This window comes from Acipenser ruthenus, chromosome 2, assembly GCF_902713425.1.
Source record: "Acipenser ruthenus chromosome 2, fAciRut3.2 maternal haplotype, whole genome shotgun sequence".
Classification (NCBI taxonomy): Eukaryota; Metazoa; Chordata; class Actinopteri; order Acipenseriformes; family Acipenseridae; genus Acipenser; species Acipenser ruthenus.
The window spans coordinates 84,752,158-84,771,644 of NC_081190.1; the positions used below are offsets into that span (position 1 = coordinate 84,752,158).

General features: G+C 40.4%; 1 protein-coding gene across 12 annotated transcripts in view; it reads left to right on the forward strand.

Annotated features, from left to right (window-relative positions):
• Positions 1 to 13,715: 13,715 nt before the first annotated feature.
• Positions 13,716 to 19,487, forward strand: part of LOC117409482 (calcium/calmodulin-dependent protein kinase type II subunit delta) — a 144,490-nt gene continuing 138,718 nt past the window's right edge. For 4 of the 12 annotated variants that reach the window (XM_059002896.1, XM_059002921.1, XM_034015613.3 and 1 more), the window contains exons 1-2: positions 13,720 to 14,560; positions 15,704 to 15,798. In XM_059002896.1, the coding sequence (XP_058858879.1) occupies positions 14,499 to 14,560; positions 15,704 to 15,798 (157 nt within the window). In that variant the 5' untranslated portion in view covers positions 13,720 to 14,498. Of the gene's footprint in view, positions 14,561 to 15,703; positions 15,799 to 19,487 lie in introns of all 12 variants that reach the window. The other 8 variants (XM_059002879.1, XM_059002884.1, XM_059002892.1 and 5 more) reach the window with 4 other exon arrangements.

The window sequence follows — 19,487 nt, forward strand, 5'->3', positions numbered from 1 at the left end:
CTGATACTGCTTTCCACCAAACAATCTCAAGACAGAGCTCCATAAAAGGTGTCTTAATGCTGATTTAAATGCTCTAGCCTGTTTTGCAAGCTTGTTTCATGTGGCTATTTGACAGGCACCTGGCAGACGTAGCTGAGCGTCCACATGTAATGTAGATGAGCTTGTGGGTGGCTTGATATTTATATGTACTGCCTCTGCGGAATGTTACGTCCTAGGAACTGGTCTGTTGAAGCATTACCTTTCTGATCTATTATAGATATGATTTCGAGATTCATTCTTTTATATATCATCTCATTAGCTTGACATTTTTGAGCAGCAGTGGGGAAAGAATTGCAGATAATCCTTTATGTTCACTGGAGCAAACTCAAGTGTGTTGGGCAGCGCGAGGCTCACAGTTGATTCATGTCAATTAGCCTGCAGAACTAAGGATTGATGGGAACCTCCTTAGTAACCTTTGGCGTATGAAATCATTGTCAAGGCTGTGAGAATTCAATTCCTTGGAAGCCAATAAAGTAGATTAGGGCTAGAGTTATTTGGAGAGTAATGAAAGTGGCAGCTCTCCAAGGCTAAACAGTGAGAAGGATAGAAGAAGGAATGATGTTGCTCCTTTCTCATCGTTACGCCCAAACATTAGCCTGCACTGTAATCTACTGTTCATTCTCTGTCTGATTTTCCTGGATACATAGACCTAGAGGGCTGGGAGATCACAGTAGACACACCCATCTCCTTCCTTCCTAATGTTCTTTGTTTTACATTTGAGAAGACTATTGTTCTTTGAATAAATCCTCCTCTGAAGAGACCACCTACTGAAGGGTGAGAGTGTACTTTTTTGCAGTCCTTCAGGGTGGTGCAGGTTTGTGATTTACTCCATCTGGTCTACATACATAGAGCAGATGGAGTAAATCACAAACCTATATATACAGTGCTCACTCGTTATAACACGCCCCTTTATAGTGCGGAATCGGTTATATTATTATTATTATTTATTTATTTATTTATTTCTTAGCAGACGCCCTTATCCATGGTGACTTACAATTGTTACAAGATATCACATTAAACAATTACATTATTTTTTACACATTATTTTTACATACAATAACCCATTCATACAGTTGGGTTTTTACTGGAGCAATCTAGGTAAAGTACCTTGCTCAAGGGTACAGCAGCAGTGTCCCCCATGTGGGATTGAACCCACGACTCTCCGGTCAAGAGTCCAGAGCCCTAACCACTACTCCACACTGCTAACTGTATACTCGCCTTATAATGGTATACGCGTTATAAGGCGGAACACAAATAGCACGGTCTTGTAACTATGGATCCCCAATATAGCGTTACAGAGGGTGAGCATGAGAGAGAGAGAGAGAGAGAGAGAGAGAGAGAGTAAGAGGGGCTGGCAGGGCTGAAAGTTCACATCATCCCATGATTTGAATGGAATGTGGAAGACTGTTCAGTCTGGGCACTTGGGGTTCTCCAGACCACCTGAAAAAATCTCAACGTAATGTAAAGGGAAATTTATAGTAAAATGGTAAAACCAGAGCAACAGATCCCAGAAGCTCTCAAACAGCATATTGTAGCGATCCTGGTGGTGGTGGGGGGGGGGGTGCAGGCACATAGAAGGGAGTGCAGGAAAAAGACTGGGAGATTGGAGAAAGCACGGTTGCAGTCTCAATTCTGTCCCAGGAGAAACCAAAAACGCTACATTGGTATCAGGAAAAGTGGGATAGGAATGAGACAGTTCGGAAAGCTAGCAGCAGCCTGGGGAGAAGACCCGGCCACTGAAGACAAGAGCGAGGTATGGGCCAAGATAAACCGCATTGCAGAGTCGATGCAGATGCATTCGCCCCAGCCAGACAGCGAAGGAGAAAGCCAGTGTGGCAGCACCAATCCGGACAGGAGAGACGGGAGCCGCCGAGACGGAGGAGCCGCCTGATGGGTGAGTTGGAGCTCTTGGTCCGCCAACAGTGTGAGGAGGCTCAGCGTCAGATCAAGGAGATCATGCGGGTGCTGGCTGCGTCCAATACTGCCCACAGTGACTCTGAGGTGGGGGAGGCTCCTTACGCAAGGCCGAGGATGGCAGAGAAGGAGGCGCGGCCGGCAGCGACCACGCAGGGTGCAGCGGTGACATCATCTCTGCGCATCAAAACAAACAAGTATGATGGATGGGGCAGCTGGGAGGCCTTTCAGGGTGCATTTCAAGCAATTGTGCTAGTGAACCAGTGGTCAGAGGTCGAGAAGGGAAGCTAGTTGATCGCTGCACTAGATGGGGCGGCAGAGCTACCAGGTGCGGGCTCCCATGGAGAGTGTGGCTATGGATGTCCTTGGGCCTTTCCCGAGGTCTAAGAAAGGGAACCTGTTCGTACTCGTGGCAATGGACTACTTCACAAAGTGGCCCAAGGTGTATGCTCTACTGGACCAGAGCGCAGCCACAGTTGCTAAGGCCTTCTTGGGGGTCATGTTCAGCCACTTTGGGGTGCCTGAGGAGCCCCACAGTGATCTGGGCCGCAATTTTGACAGCCGGTTCTTCGCGGAGGTGTGCAAGCGGAAGGGGATCCGGAAGACACGCACCACCCCCCTCCAACCCCATGGCGATGGACTCATTGAATGGTTTAACCGCACCCTGGCTGGACAACTGGCCATCTGGACCAGCCAGGACCAGAAAGACTGGGACCACCACATACCCCTGTCTCTTCTCACCTACCGGACAGCTGTCCAAGAGTCCACGGGGTGTACCCTGGCAGCTTTGATGTTTGGGAGGGAGCTGCGTACCCCTGTGGACCTGATCTTTGGGTGACCGCCTGGAGCAGAGGACGATCCTGCTCTGGCAGGCCTCGACTACATGCACGACCTGCAAGACTGGTTGGATCAGGCCCACCAGTTTGCACGGGAGCAGCTAGCGGGCACTGGACTTAGGCAAAAGTGGGCCTATGATGTGCGGAGCAAGGGACGGGACTTCCAGCCAGGTGAGTGGATCTGAGTGCACTGCCCCCGGTGAAAAAAAGGACTGAGCCCTAAGCTGGGAGGGGCTCTCAGAGGTGGTGTACCAGGTCCGGTTGAGGACTTGAGCGGAAGGTGGTCCTCCACCAGGACCGGCTTGCCCCCTATCAGCCCGGGGTTGACCAAGGAGGGACCGCCCCTACAACATGGGACTCCGGGGCTACTCAGGGGTCGTGACCAGAAGAGGGCCCACTGCTGTGGGAGACCCCGTCAGGCCCCGCGGAGACTACAGGACAGTTTCCTGGGTTAGGGTAGTGAGCGGGATGTCTCACTGCTAGGAGGGGGCAATGTAGCGATCCTGGGGGGGGGGAGGGAAGAGAATCAGGATAGTGTAGAGTGTGTACAAGGGATTGCATTGGGTGGGTATGCGTGCAGGGGTAGTGTGTGTGTGTGTGGATGTGTGTGGAGGTGCAGGTTGGGCACGATAGAAGGGGGGGGGGGGGAGCAAAGGCATATAAGGGAGTACAGGAAAAAGACCAGAAGATTGGAGAAAGCAAAAGTAAAAGAGAGGGGTGTGTGGGGGGAGAGATAGAGATAGAGAGGAAAAAGATCAAAATAAACCAATACTACTACTAATTGTAATCATGTATTTTAATTTTTTGACTCCCAGTTGCCTTTCCCTCATCTTATGATTTTATTTTGTGATAAATTTAATTATTAAAAATAATAAACGGCTTGAGCCTTTATCTACTCACGGTTGAAGTCTCAATTCTGTCCCAGGAGAACCTTAAAACGCTACAATATACTAGCTAGAAAGAGAAATTAGTTTTCACAAAAAAGTAGACAGCCGCATAATCCAAGTGGCTAATAATATTACAGTACTAAAGATTTGGGCAAGCATCCCTTATAAAAGTTTACCACAGTAAAAGCATAGCAAAGTGTAATAAAGCAATGAAGCCCAGATAGGCATGGTAAAGCCATAGTATATCCTTTAAAAAAATCATAGGCAAACTGCTAAAGTATGTGCAAATTTACAGTGGTACACATTTATAAGGAGTAACACAGGGAAACGTTTTTAATTAAAGATTTCTTTTAGATTAAACATTAATGGCAAGCAGTGGATAAAAGACAGCAAATAAACAAAAAAATATATATATATATAATTGAAACACACTCCAAAAATGAGTTTGTAAAACTGTACTTTATATTTTTGCACCAGTAAGAACAGCTTTCACCCTTTACAATTACTCCCTGTCTATTTACCCATGCAGTACAAACACAGCCTTAGCACCCCTGTGCTGTACAATTTGAATCTAGGTTCTGCACACCGCCATATGGAACACTATGTTCACAATAAATGAACATGATGACAGTCTATGTCTGCTAGTAATCAATTTGAAATAAGTCACCACATCGCTGTTCAAATAGCATGGGGATACACCAGGTTCACTGTTTACTTTTCATAATGTAGCAATTACATATGGGGTGCCATGTGTAAAAAAAAAAAAAAAAAAAAAACGTTAATATTTTAAAGCGTTGGTCTTTTTTTCCAGATATAACTTAAATATTTTATTTTTTCCCCAGATTTTAAATGTGTACATTCAGATATAATTTATAAATCTAGTTACAAGATGCAACATTTAGCTAAATATTTAACTAAATATTAAATCTCTTAACAAGATTTAATATTTAGCTAAATATATAACTAAATCTTAAATCTGATTTGATTGCCTCTTGTAATGCTAATCAGGAAATATGCAAATTTACAGACCCAGAGGAAAAAAAATTAAGTCCCCAGTAACATGTGCTATTTTATTTAGCCCATCCTCCACCAAATGTAGCCCGAACATCTTTGATACACCAAATGGAATATGGCAGTAGCCTAATTGTGCCAGGAGAATAAAAACCCTGGAAAAGGTACAAAGACTTGCTCCATCTTTTTTCGGTGCCATTAAGAAGTATTGCAGATTATTATCCCTCTATCTTGCATTATTTACTGGTATCATGTTTGTGAATGGCCTGGCTGATTATTCTGAATACACTCACAGGACAGCTGGCACAATTTGCTGTTCCAAAACCTGAGAGCAGAAACACACAGTATGATCTCATCATTGGATCAGCAGCATGAAACTGATGAGATTAAGAACACTTGAAACTTGAAAGTTGTATGGTTGCTATAGCACATTAAAGCATGCACTTCCATTGTATATGAAAGCAATTAAACATCCCTTGTTTCCCATATTTTTACACAAAGCTTTGAAGAATATGAAAGCTTGTATTTATTTTTAGTCCTGAATCAAACCCTTTATCTTCTCATAATAAAGGATATGCTCCGCTGGTCGATTTCAATGAGAATGCACTGTGATAATCAGATTGATAGACGGGACTCAGAGATATGCAAGTTAATATATGCCTGACTTTTTTCTTACATGTATTTCACAATTCCAGAAAGCCTGACCCCTTACGCGTTCCCCCTATCGTAGTCATGTGCTGAGCCATGCATGTGGATACAGATGGAGACCATATTTGTTCCTTTCTTATGTCTGATGAAACAGAATTGGTTTATATAACCCATGTGGCTCTGAATTAAAATCCAGGAATATGGTTTTCTTCCTTGCAGTTAAAGTTGAAGTGCTCCACAGTCCTGTTTAGTTCTATACTCAAATGTGATTCTTGATGACTGTTTACTATTACTGCATTCTTCCATAGTTTTACCAGTCTGGACTCACCTTTATCGCAAACCAGTCTATATATAGTTAGTTTACATTCCCCAAAAGCCTCTTTCTGAGAGTTCTTTCTTTCCACTTATTGCCAATGTAAGGCTTGTGTATTAATTATCGATACACAACTGTGGGTGTACTTTTAACTATTTACTAGCTTATAAGTCTCACTCACATCTGTCTCTCATTCTCATTTCCTGTATCCCCTACATAAGGGTCAACTCCAATATATATATATGGGAATCCTAAAGCCCGGGACAGACAGTCGCAAATGAAACTTGTCCAAGCACCCTGAAATGTTTTATCCCTCCCATATTTCATAGAAAGACAGGCAAGTCAGTATTTTATACAACACCCCTGATATGCATCCTTCCTGCCTTTTTTTATTATTTCTGTAGTTCATTACTATTTTTACTAAATAACTGGCTGTAAAAGGATATATTTTGTAACAGTTCAGTAGTGGGCTACTTGCTGTCAGCAAAGTATTGTATGTTTCTTTGTTAAGCTGATCGCTCATTTCATACACCTGCATATAGATGACAGAAAAACAACATTGAAAAACAAACCAGTGTTTTTATTTAGTAGATGATATGGGGGGCATTACAGCTATGGCCAAAAGTTTTGCAACACGCCCTATAGAATTAATAATGTTACAGTGACATATTGAAATTATATATCACTTTGTAGTTTTCTAAAAATGTTAAAATGCAACATTTTGAAATCTACTATTGTAGTTTCCGGTAGACTTTTGAGATACCATTTTGTAGTTTCTTAGATTGCATGATGTTAAATAAAATATCGAAATTATGTTCATATAGTTTTTTGTTTGTTTGTTTGTTTGTTTGTTTGTTTGTTTTTAAATTATGTCTGCAACTTAATATTCTACTAGGTGATGCAAAACTTTTGGCCATATATGTAAATTATATTCAAGTACATAGCCTACAGTGTGGTACTGACAACTACTGTACTGTACCATTCAATTTATCTACAATATTGTAAGAAAAGTCAGTTGCATAGTGCATACCGCTCCTGTGTGTCTGGGTGCAGACTAGCAGTATCGCACCATAAAAATGGTCAGTGGTGCCATGGCGCACCTGTCTGTCTCGGGGTTAACAGTCCAAATGCAAATGTGTATTTATTCAAACCCGTAATTTAAAGGTGTAGACACCACATTTCAAACACAGTTTAACTACACCAGCATTAACTATACAGGCAATACCATTTTTTATGGGCTGCATGGGTAGAAAAATATTAAATTTTCTATGGAATATGATTTTGTTACGCTTAATAATCATTTACAGGCACACCTTTACAGTTATTATTTTTGACATAGACTTGAATTGAAACCTTCCAAAATATGTAGGTTATATTTAACAGGCACTGCGAGGCAACAAATTACTAATTTGCTGATTTCATATTGACTTGGGTGTGTATATTGTTTTATTATTTGCAGCCAAAAGCTTGTAACTTGAACTTCCACGAATAATGCACATTTAATTGAAGCCATGACGTGATTTGTGTGCCTCCTTCCCTTATGTTATGATCAATTAACTTTTAACTAATAGATATTTTAACTGGAATAGCTATTCCAGGGGCCCCCAATGTGCTCATGAAGACATGTGAGTCATATGCAGCCCTTGAACAGAACTTCACAATACCCTGCACTTTACAATAGTTCTAAACATGGCCAATTCTGAAGTCATAATGTAAATTGTATGTGCTTGCAAAGGCAAGCTATGAACTTGGTTTTAGATTTAAGTCAAGGTCAATCTTTTAATGGTTTTAAATGGTTTCTTTTTAGACATTTAAGAAAGCTATTGTTTTTAAGGCTCATGTTGAGAATAGCATAGCACGATTAATTATTCATGGTGTGATTAAGTGTTACAATGATATGTTGGCTTGAGCTCAACTGGGTTGAGCTCAGGACTTTTTCAAATGATTTAAAATTGTATCCCTTCACATACAGCTGAACGACAGGCAAAAATAAAAAAAAGATCCTCTTTTGAAAGGGTTAGGCAATTATTCAAAGGCTAAGTATCTCTCACTTTGCAATAGTTGTGGACTCAAGCAAGATCCCATGTAATTGGTAAAAATTGTACTGCCTAACACTGACAAACACATGGATACCACATGTGACTCAGCTGCCAGCCACTCGTTTTACACCACAAACTACAGTACTTTTTGATTGGAAACAATGTTGTGTTTCTGAAAGGGGAATCCACCCACTAATCACATACATAATCAAACTGGTTCTATAAATAGCCCTCTCGTCTACGCCTCCTTGTCATTTCTTTGTTTGGTGTTCCTTACCTGGCATTATGTATTTGACTCCGCCAAACGATAGTTCCTGCATCTCCGCCATCGGCAGTCCTATGTTTTCGTTCTACTAGGATTGCATCTTGCCAGAAATCATCCTTCAAAAACTATCAAGCTTGGACAATTCCGCGCCTCCTGAAAGCTTTATTCATCAGAAACATTTCTTACAGTGCCGGTGGTTCCCGAGTGGATCTCATCGTGCTGCTCATTCAATCTGATCGCTTCACTTCCAAGCCTACCTCCTCACCTCAATTTACTCCCGATATTGATGTTCACCCAGCCCAAACCCCTCAGTCCGGCTTGGATCTCCGTGAACCCGTCCCAAACCCCTCAGTTGCTACCAACGCCATTTCCAATGCAGACATCTTCCAAGCCATACAATCGCTCCAAACAACTATTGCTGGCTTAGATGATGGCCTTTCCTCCCTGAATCCTCATAAATCATTTCCTCAGACTCTTCGCAGTTCTGATTCTCATTCAATCTCTCAGTTCTTCTGCAGCTGCCATTCAATCCTCTACTCCAGCTCAGCTTCCCGGGTTTTCCTCCGGCCCCAGCGCATCTATCGCTTCTCTTCATTCTTTCAACCTTTCCATAGCAGTTTCTAGCACAGAGTCTCCAATTTCAGTTACACCTCTGCCCTGTCACACACACATTTCCAGCACACTTCGTGGTCAAATTCAAGAAGGTAAGGACATACATCTAGTCCTTTTGCTTCTTTCTGCCCTTGAAATTTATGACAACCGAGTTCTGGACCTTGGCGATGTTTCCATTGTCTTGAAATCCAAAGACCCCTGTCTGCTTAAAAAGTTAACTTTCCCAGTTTGTTACAGCCTTTGGTATATTTTGAGACATTCTTTGTGATGCATATCCCATGTGCCGCTCGGAACTAGACACCTACCTTAGACTCCTAACCGATCTGGCCATGAGATATGGAGGCACAGCTTTTTATGAGTATCACAAGTCTTTTTTGGCTAAAGCCTCTGCAACTTTGGAACAATTTAATGCCAGAATTAACTGGGGTGTTTTAGAATATGAATTATTTTGTCACCACTTCGCAGGTCTAAAGGTATTCTCCTGTCAGATTTGCAGGTCTGTGAACCATAAAGCTCCTTTGTGTCCTCAATCAGCTCAATTCTCCCAAACCCGCATCATGTCCCCTTTTACTTCGTCATCTGACCTTAACAACATTTCAACCCTACCATATGACACTACTTATCAGGATTACAATTTCACTTTATTTTAACCAGTTCTTTTTCCTCCTCTAACCTCTTTCTCATGGATTCAAATGTTGCGTAGAAGCATCCAATGATCTGCTCCCAATCATCCATACCCCAAACTGCCCATTACTAAAGAAGTCCTGCAATCCTTCGTCAACATTCTTCGCTTCGGCTGCTTCACCCCATACAAAGACACTCCTGCAATGTTCGTCTCTGCATACTGTGGATTCTTTCGGTCCGGCGATATCACTTCCTGGACCCAGGCTTTCAATCCCTCTTCTAACCTCTGCATCGGAGATCTCCATCTTCATTCGCAGGTCATGTATTCCTTACATTTAAAACATTCCAAGACTGACCGGGAAAGAAAAGGGGTACACATACTGTATATTTATTTAAAACAAATGATGTCATCTGTCCTTTCTCTGCTCTTTCTAGTTACCTGAACCTCTCTTCCTCACCCCAGAAGGATCAGTTGTTTACAGAAATTGGTTCTGCGACCATCTACACACATCTCTCCTATGTGCTGGATTTCCTCCTGATAATTACTCTGGACATTCCTACAGAATCAGCTGCGCCATTTCAGTTGCTTTGAGGAAGAATTCTCCACATTTGATCAAGACATTGGGGCGATGGACTTCTGTGGCATACGAACTTTACATCTGCAAAAATGACTCAGACATTTTAGCAGCACAAAAACTCTATGCCACTAAAGAAAGGAAAAAAAGTGAAAAAATTATATATATTAAATATATACAGTATATATATTTGTTCTGTTCTGAACCCGCAGGAAGGATAACCCTTGGCTATGGATTCCCTAAGATTTCCTTCTGTCACCTTTCAGTGAGTAGGGGATTTTTCCTTACCCGAGCGCTGGACGGTTTAATTCTGCAAGGTGAAGGAGGTTGAAGTGGGCCTGTCCAGGGAGAAAGTACTCGGTCCACTTGTCCTGCCTGCTGGCAAGATATGTTCTCATTATTAGTTGCGTATTTTTTTCTATTTAGGTAGTCGGCCAGCATAAGGGGCGGCTATCGAACTCCAGAGATCAGACCCCGAATTAAATCCATCAACTAATTAAGAGGATCATTTTTTTCTATATTTTACAAAATGTAATTTATTCGAATCATGGGCTGGGCGATTTATTTTGTATTACAAGGTAGGCTAGGCGGCCTCGTCCTTTTGGGGGTAGGTGGCTGTGACGGGGTACACCCCGCCCCTGGGTGCATATGTATTATTTTGTATTTGTATTATATATTTGGCTGGACGAGCGAGAGGCCGTCTGCCATTATTTGTTTATGTTTTAATTACCTTGTGAGAATGCGTGACTGTGAGCTTCTGATTGTTTAGCTAGCTGACAGTCACGCAGAATTAATAAACTTGTGCAGACTATGGCCGAGAGGTAATAAGATCATTGATAGCTAGTTAACCCCTCAGCTAGAATATAAAAGAACTGCAGTTTGGCTGCAAGGGGTGGAGTGTCTATGAGTAGAGAACGGGAGGGAGGAGGTAAAGAAAAATAACTAAAAATAAATTGCTACTCATGCTGGCTTTAAAACCAGCACGATACTTATGGATTTTGTGTTCATTTTATTTTGTGTTTTCTTTGTTTTGGCCCACGTGCCTTTTGATTTGGAAAAGTCTTTTGTTTTGTTTAAACTGTTTATTTTAAATTAAAAGCACAAGATGTGCATTTATTACCCCAGTACTGCCTGTTTGTGGTTTCTGTTCCGGGTCTGACTTCATCCACCAGCAATCACTATCACAGTGGCCCATAGTGCCACTCATCTACATGCTGGCAAGGTATGTTTAATTTTTTCTTTATTAGGTAGTTCAGCCAGCATAAGGCGGCTTTGTCCTTTTGGGGGAAGGTGGCCCAGAGTGCCATTTGTCCTGCCTGCTGGCATTAGTTACTATCAATCAATATACATTACATCATAGTTCGGCCAGCATATAGGGGCGACTGTCATGCTCCAATGGACAAGGCCATGGGCCAAATTATATTACGTTTCGTTAAGGGCATGGTCATTTGTCAAAATGTGATAAAGAATTGTTCATTTCAAATCTTATGGATGTTTTCATTCTGAATGATGGCATAATGGTATTGTAGCGAGCTCTAGGTTAGTAGAAAAAAAGCGAGAGGATGCAGTCTTTAGAATAAACAACACGTTCTTTTATTAGCAGGTAAAACAGGTTCAGCACAGCAACACAGCAACCACACAGGAACATCAGCAGACAGGACTACACACGGCCAGCACACAGACTGCCTCTTTATACCCTGCAACCCTTGCAATATTGCAACATTGTAATTACCTTGGACCAATCAGTGTTCACTGTCAGTCCCACCCCCCCTTGAATCCCATGAATCCCTATCCGCGCTTGGTAGGCATTGGTGCAAAGTTGCATCCATAATACATACAGCACTGGGGAAACAGGCCCTGAATATCAAAAGCGTCTTCTGACAGTCCGAAACTCGTCTGTTTTAACCCGACTCTTATCCCAAACGTTTTTTCTATCATAAAATGAAACATTTTTCTGCTGTTTTCCCAACAGGTGAAATGGGTGCAATTTACAAGATGGCAGAATTACTATTCAGTATTTAAATGAGAAACCGCTATGTTAATTACGCAAATTACAGTTTTTACATCATTTCAGGATTTCAATCAATGGACAGGTGGGACTGAAAGGTAGTAAAGGTGGAGTAAAACTAAACAGACATGTGTTGTCTGCCAGGGCTGTGAGTGATACTGGCATGAGCCCTCAGGGTGCTTGACTCTAAATCCTCTAAGTTCATCACATAAATACAATATCGTAGCTTTATCCATTCGATATCTCTGTAGCACTTGCTCTTCTGTGAGGTCCAAACAGGTGGCCTTTAGACGATTCCATACTTTGGGGGCAGCTACATTATCCCTTTCGGCCTCTAGAATTGCTGCACTCCCTAGCAACACATTGGGTACCATCCCCATTAGTCAAAGAGTCACTCCATCCACACCAGGCCATTTTTATTTCAGCACCAGAGCCTGTTTGAAATAGGTTCCCATCTCCATTAGGACTCTTTGAAACAGGCAAAAAAATACTCAATCCGACCACATCAACCCTTTTGATTTTTGCAAGGGGGTATGTTAATTAGGTACCCACTTAATTTGAATAACATTCTTCATAGTGTCGGAATTGGGATTTCGTGATTGTTCTCATCATTCCTGGCCATTTTTGCTTGGAACATGAAAAACAGTTGGAAAGTTATAACCCCGCCACAAAAGCCCTCCCCGACAGGTGGAAAAGCTTAGATATTCACGGCCACAGTCTTCAAATGACACAGTCCAGTGCAAGCACAGTTAAACACAGATGCACACACAACCAAAGTTCCAGCAGCTGGCAAGACGCCAAGCACCCGTCAGCCCATTACAGTATTTTATTTGATGCCAGAAATGTGCAACTTGAACTTGCAAGAATAATACATACTTTATTGAAGCCATGCCATGATTCGTGTGGCTCCTTCCCTTATGTCATGATCAATTAACTTTCCTTTTTAAAAAACATGGGCTATGCCTTAACATATTACAGTGTTTCTTTTTAAAAATATGGACACATCTAAGCAGACATGAATGGATTCCAAGCTGCAAGATATAGCATCTTACCTAATAAGACAAGAGTTAGAACTTATTTCCCTATTGTTTATATTGAGAACAAAATTCACCAACAATGAAAAAGGTAATAACTATGAATTAAAAGAAGAAAAAAAACATGTAATAATCATTTTTTAGTTTTGCTTCACTTTGACATGCAAGGTGCCCTTAAATAGGGAGGTATATATTGTGTAGGGTAGAAGCTGCATGCCTGTTTAGTTTACAGAGTGAAAGAATGGCAATGATGTTTGTACCTCCAGCTAAAACAGCTTGTTGAGAATGTAAACCACCTGGACTCTTGCTTCTGCTGAAAGCCGTGCATTCTTTGATTAATAAGTTATCTGATAAAGCTAAAGACTCTCATAGCCACTACATGAACGTTAGTTGGAAATGGGATACTACATCAAATGACCCTCCATTACCAGAAGATGGCACTGAATCGTAGAAAACGACTTCTACAAGAATCAGGCATAATGTCTAATAGAACATGGTCAGAGGGTCGATTAAACTGAATTGTTTGCCTAAAAACTGGAAGCCTTTTATTGAACATGGCTTTATCAAACACTGTAATAAATGTAATTTTGCCGTTTTAAATTGAATACAGACATCTGTAAGCCTATCAGTATCATAATTGTTTGTGGGGTAAGTATTTACTCAGTCAGCAATCCCATAGTCAAGCAAGAAGACGCCAGTACTGGTTAAAATGTCTCTCAGATTATTCGTTTTGTCCAGTTTAATAACCGTATACGCGTCTTTTAAGCAATAAAAAAAAATGTAACACATATACACGTAAGCGTCTGCAACCATACCAATCAAATCACATTATTGCTCCTCCCATTACCTTACACAGTGAATGAAAATCTCGTATCACAGTACGCGAGACTACACAGGAAACTAGTAAGGTACAGGACTTTTTGTTTTGAGAGCTGTGATACGGTGAACGAGAGCAGTTTCAGTTACAGCGTTGCGACAAACACAGACAAATTGGCTTTTGGTACTGTATCAGTATCACACTACACTGTTTTAAACAAATGAGTGTAGAGCCAGGAAGTCAAACCAGTGCAGGAACCTATACAGATACGAAATCCCATAATTTATAAAGACTAGTCGTAATACTGTCGACTACTGACAGAGTTAATGTTGTTACAACTCAATAGACGCTGCTGTGAAGCAAAACGTCATGCAGTTCCAAAAATAACGTATACGATAGTGCTAGTTCCATAAATAACGTATACTATAGTGCTAGTTCCATAAAAACATGCATAGTGCGGTGAATTACAGCAAGTCTAAATAAACCCAGACGAATTAGTCGAAAATCTGGAAAGCTTGTAGGAACTAGCATCAGACGGTCAAGAGAAAAATAACCCCCTATTTGCAGCTAGAGGGAGCAGTGGTACAGTATCTCAGATCAGGAAGAGCTCAATAGAAATATTATTGCACGGAGAAGCTTGATGTCAGTTGAGAACTGCAGGTTTCATCGTGTGTATCACTGCTGAGATACAGTGAATTTAAACAACGACACGGGTAGGGGGTCTAGACCGCCACCGTTGCTGCTGCTACTGGGATTTTAGTTTATCTGTTTTGAAAACAGAATCGCTTGAGGAAGTCGAAGAAAGGAAGAGTGAAAGAAGAGAACATTTTTGTCAGCGATCCTTTATTCTTCTCCGTTCAGACTATCTCCTTCATCATGGCAACAACAACCTGCACCAGGTTTACTGATGAATATCAGCTTTTTGAGGAGCTCGGGAAGTAAGCATATCTTTGTTTTTCTCGTTGTTGTGCTGAGAGAAATGCAGCAACACCTTTATTGAGCTACATATTAAATATTTCGCATACAACGCTCGATATATTTACTACATTACTAGTATAGAGTACTGAACATGTATACGTTATAGCATTACGTACAACTTGATTTGTAATTCTTGTTGTTAATGTTTACTGAAAGGTCTTGCGTTTAAGATTACCAATCATATGACCACTATTATATTATTTTAAATGAATAACAGCTTTAAGTTTACAATCATCATACTTCTGAGGAGTTTGCATGGTAAATTTTAAAAAAAGTAGTCTACAGTAAGAATTTGGTTCAACAACCCACGCATTCACCGCTTCTGCTCATATTTGACTTAATTATAACGTGATCATAACAGTACACGGTTATATCACATAATTTCATAATTGGTTTATGAAAAAACAAAAAGAAACAAACGTTTTGACGAAAAACCAGTATCCATCTCTTTATATGTTAGTGTATGTGTCTCATATTATGTGGTATCTGTGTAGTATACAGTAGACTCAACTAGTAGATACAAATATTGCCCTGGCACAAGCCTTGATCTCCAGCCACAGAGTTTCAGTGAATATATAAACAGGATACACTTAAGGTGGGTCAGCTTTAGTTCAAATGTGTAATTTACATTACAGTTGGCATGAGCCAGATGATTTTTTCTTCTTCTTTTTCTTAAGGAATCAAATGGATGGGCTTAAAAGCGTAATACAAAGTTAGCAACAAAAACATCTTTATTCTTAAAACCATAGTCTTAACCTTGAGTGGCACGTTTCAGAATCTGAATTAAAGACTGTAGGTCTGTGGTATGCATATTGCAAGACCCGTTGTAAATAAACCAGATGACAGATGACTTTCCGGGGAAACTTGTGGGCTTGCCAATATAGTAAATGACAGTTCAGTAATGTCATTCTATTCTTCCTACCTTTAATAAAATAAAGAAACAACATCAACATTTTGACAGTTTATATATATATATATATAATTTGTATTTGGTTTCAAGGGTGCATTCCTGAAATATAATTCCACTGTCTATTTAATGTACCTGTTCAGCATGCATATTTCACAGTCACGTTTCAGGGTATTTCTGTTTTCCACCTTTTCAGAGGAGCTTTCTCGGTGGTGAAAAGATGCCTGAAGATCTCCACAGGACAGGAGTTTGCTGCCAAAATCATCAACACCAAAAAGCTATCTGCCAGGGGTAGGTAGCATAATACCTGTCTGTATAATATATAGAGACACACTACTGATAAATTACACTAGGGCCTCAAATGCTATTAACAGCAAGGTCACCATGTCTGCTATTTCTGAGTATTCTACAAGAAGTGATAACGTCAGATTAGGTATTTGGGGCTGGGTTTTCAAGTTCTTTTCACTATAGTACAATTTGTAAAGTAAATAAATAAATAAGAAAAAACAATGTAAGGTAAATAACAAGAGCTCCATTCTTACTGATATTGTATTTGTTGTGCATATTTTGTCTGTGTCAAAACTGCACAGTTGGGACTAGTTGCTTTTGTGGAATTAGCCTTTTTTGTCATACCATTCCAAATTCCTTAATTACAAAGTAGGGCATATGATGATGGATTCAAGAAACCAAAGGTCTGGTTATTAACTGTGACATTGAAAACGTACTGTATAATTATTGTCTCTTAGATTAAATAGTGAAAGTGTCATATGAGAACCTCTATTTAAGGTTTCACTTTTGAATCCCATGTGATTTATTTAAAGGCAACTCTAACTGGAGCTGTTCATGTTAAAAAAAAAAATGCCAAGCACTGATTGCATTTTGTAGAAACAGAATAGTGGTTAGTCTGGGTGACATTTATAAAACACAATTTCCTCTAGATTTTTTAAAGCTCAAGAATGTAAGATTTTACAGTGTCCTACTTAATAAAAAAAGCATACTTGTGCTTCCTGACACTGCACATTGTCTGGGAGATGGGGGTGGGGATGGGGGCAGAGGCATTGACATTTTTGGTCAAACCAGTTCCACAAATATCTCTGTAATACAAGGGCTTTGATCTGCAAAAATGTGGAAACCTGTCGAAACACCTCTTACCCAAACGAGGTCTGAAATTCACTGACATTCTTCTACGTGGTGGTTTGAATCTGGAGGCGTTTGTAAAGCGAAATGTTGAGATTAGGTCTGAAATACAGCGAGACCTAGGTTTTAGCACAGCATGTATTCTTTAATAACATGCTGGTTCTCTCTCTTGTTAATATTTTGTGAAAGCCAGTTAATGGGATGTACAATAGGTTCAATATGCCCACATGTGGCAAAGTGGCTTGTAGCGCGCAGGTGTAGAGGTGATGCAGCGCTCAAACAATGACAACAGTGTTCACGGTACAAACAGTTCTTTGATTGTTTACACAGTTTGGCTGTTAAATAATAATGCTGGCAACTACACAGCAATGTGTAATTGCACAGCTAAGCAAAACAGGGTTTCAGTCCTGAAATAATAATACAAGAATACAAGCACGGCTCTGCATCCTTTCTCGCGGTGCTCCAGTGCTGGTGGTGAATACACAGTTATTTTGTGACTAGTGCAGTATTTGGAGTCCGGGTTTAATGCTGGCTAGAACAGCGACAGCTCCCGGTTGTTAGCCGTCTACTAAATACAAATAAACAGTGATAAACAAAACAAATACAAACACTCACAGTTTCATTTTGTGGTTCTTTCTGCGCTCCGTTTTGCAACCATAACAAAGGAACAGAGCACTTGGCCACACAACCTGATATACCTTCCGTCACGCCCCCTTTGGTAGCGAGTGCAATCACGTCTCCTCCAATCCATGACTGACACGTCGCCTACCGCAGTAAGGCGCTGACTTCTAGTATTGTGGCTTCGCCCCCTTTTTGGATGGCCGACTTCCAACTGACCCTGGAATGAACTGTCAAACCATCCAGTCTGGGGCACACTGTTCCTGTAATACAGCGCCCTCACAGGTCGGGAGGAAGATTGTTGATCATTCTAATCATTCATTAATTATACTCTTCTCTCCTGATTATTTTTTCACTTTAGAAATTCAGATTTAATAAGTAGTTGAAAAGGGACATTTTTGCAGGAATAATTAGTAAGCCCGGTTAATAAAAGTGAAACGACTGATAGAGAGCAAACATAAAAGGATATTAAATAGTTAAATATTATCTAAAAGAAGATGTTTTATAATAATTTGTATTATTATTTTAAGGCACATTTTCATTGGCAAACTAGAGTTCATCACAGAAAAAGTTGAATTTAAATATCCTCTTCGGCTGCAGCATGTACAGTAGAATTGTACCATATTGAAGTAAATGTTGATTGGTATGAAACTTTACTAATGTATGCTGGCCTTTGTTTTGTGCATGTTTCAGCATTTCTTGGATGTATTGTTTAGTTTTTTTTTGGCCATTTGAGCATTTAAATAATTATACATTATACCCCTTCCCCCCCCCCCCCCCCCCCCCCCAATTTATTAGCTACCTGTAGTAGGCTATTAATATTTAACTGATATTGGTGTTTATTCGCAACTGGAAAAAAAAAAAAAAAAAAAAAACATGAATAATCTATTTTTTTGTTTGTTTTGTTTAATATATTGTTATTATCTATATATTTAGCTTAAGGTTACAATATATTGACATACCTGTATTGCACTTTAGACACCCAGCAGGTATCATTGTCAAATAACTGCACCGCAAAGGTACTCTTGTGGTATCCGTAAGGTTAGATTATCCTGAAAGTTAACATTTCCAGCTGCTGTGCTCAATGAAAAATGCTGCTTGTGGCCACTGCTAGTACTTGTACCCAGTGCTGGCCCTCATAATCGCAAAGATAAGAATGTGAAATATACAGGTTTAAAAAAAATAATTGTGTAAAATGTATTTAAATATTAAATGAATTATTGTGAGCGAAGGGGATATGTTTCTGTATCTTGGACTAGGTTGTGCACACTAACAAATGTATTTGAATATGACAGCATGATCTCACATCTGACATTAAAACCTGTGATTTTGAAAGTGCGTGGGGAATAAGTTAAACACCTGTGCGGCAGCAGTGCTTGTTTTAAAACTCGCTGTGTTTTGGTTACCTGCTCTCTGCTGCGGGTTTGTTATTTTAATATTTGCATTTAACTTTCTACCAAGCAAGAAAAAAGTACTTCCTCTCTGTGTGCACGCTACAAATAATGAAACTAAAGGGCTAATCACACTACAGAGTTCATTCACTGCGTTTATTATGCCAGACGTTTCGCTGCTACTTGCACGTCAAATATCACAGGCAAGGTGGGGAACGTCTGATTATAGCAGTGCATAATATCTTGTTCTTTATGATAAGCAGCCATAGGCGCTGGTGATGGGTGGGCCAACGGGCCACTGCCCACCCAATTTTAACAGCGAGGGCAAGAAGAAAAAAAATATATATAGGCTATATATATATATATATATTTTAAATACCGTGAATCTCATCGTTCTTCCAAAATACAGTGACACAAATAAATCAAATAAATCCACAAATTAAGACGACACCGGAACTGTGTTGATAGACAATAATCCTAGCGTTTCGCTAGCTGTACCACCAGCTTCTACAGAGGTAAATTGAAGCTTTTAACAAATCATATGGGAAAGAATGAGCGCAGAGAAGTTTATGGTTCTCGAGATCGGTTATGTAGTGTGGACAAGGCCTAAGAATGGAGGAGAAACAGGATAGAACACAAATTCCTGTTAAAGGTTTCAGGATACTTTTGTGTTTTGTGTTGACAGCTGCAGATACACTTCAGATATGCTAACACAGCCTTTGCAGCCCCCTTTGAGATCCTTATTTCTTAATAGGTATTAGAAATAGCACAAGAGAGGGTTCGGGCTGCTTTGCATGATTATGGAGAAGTTAACGTCATGCCTTCTTACGGTAT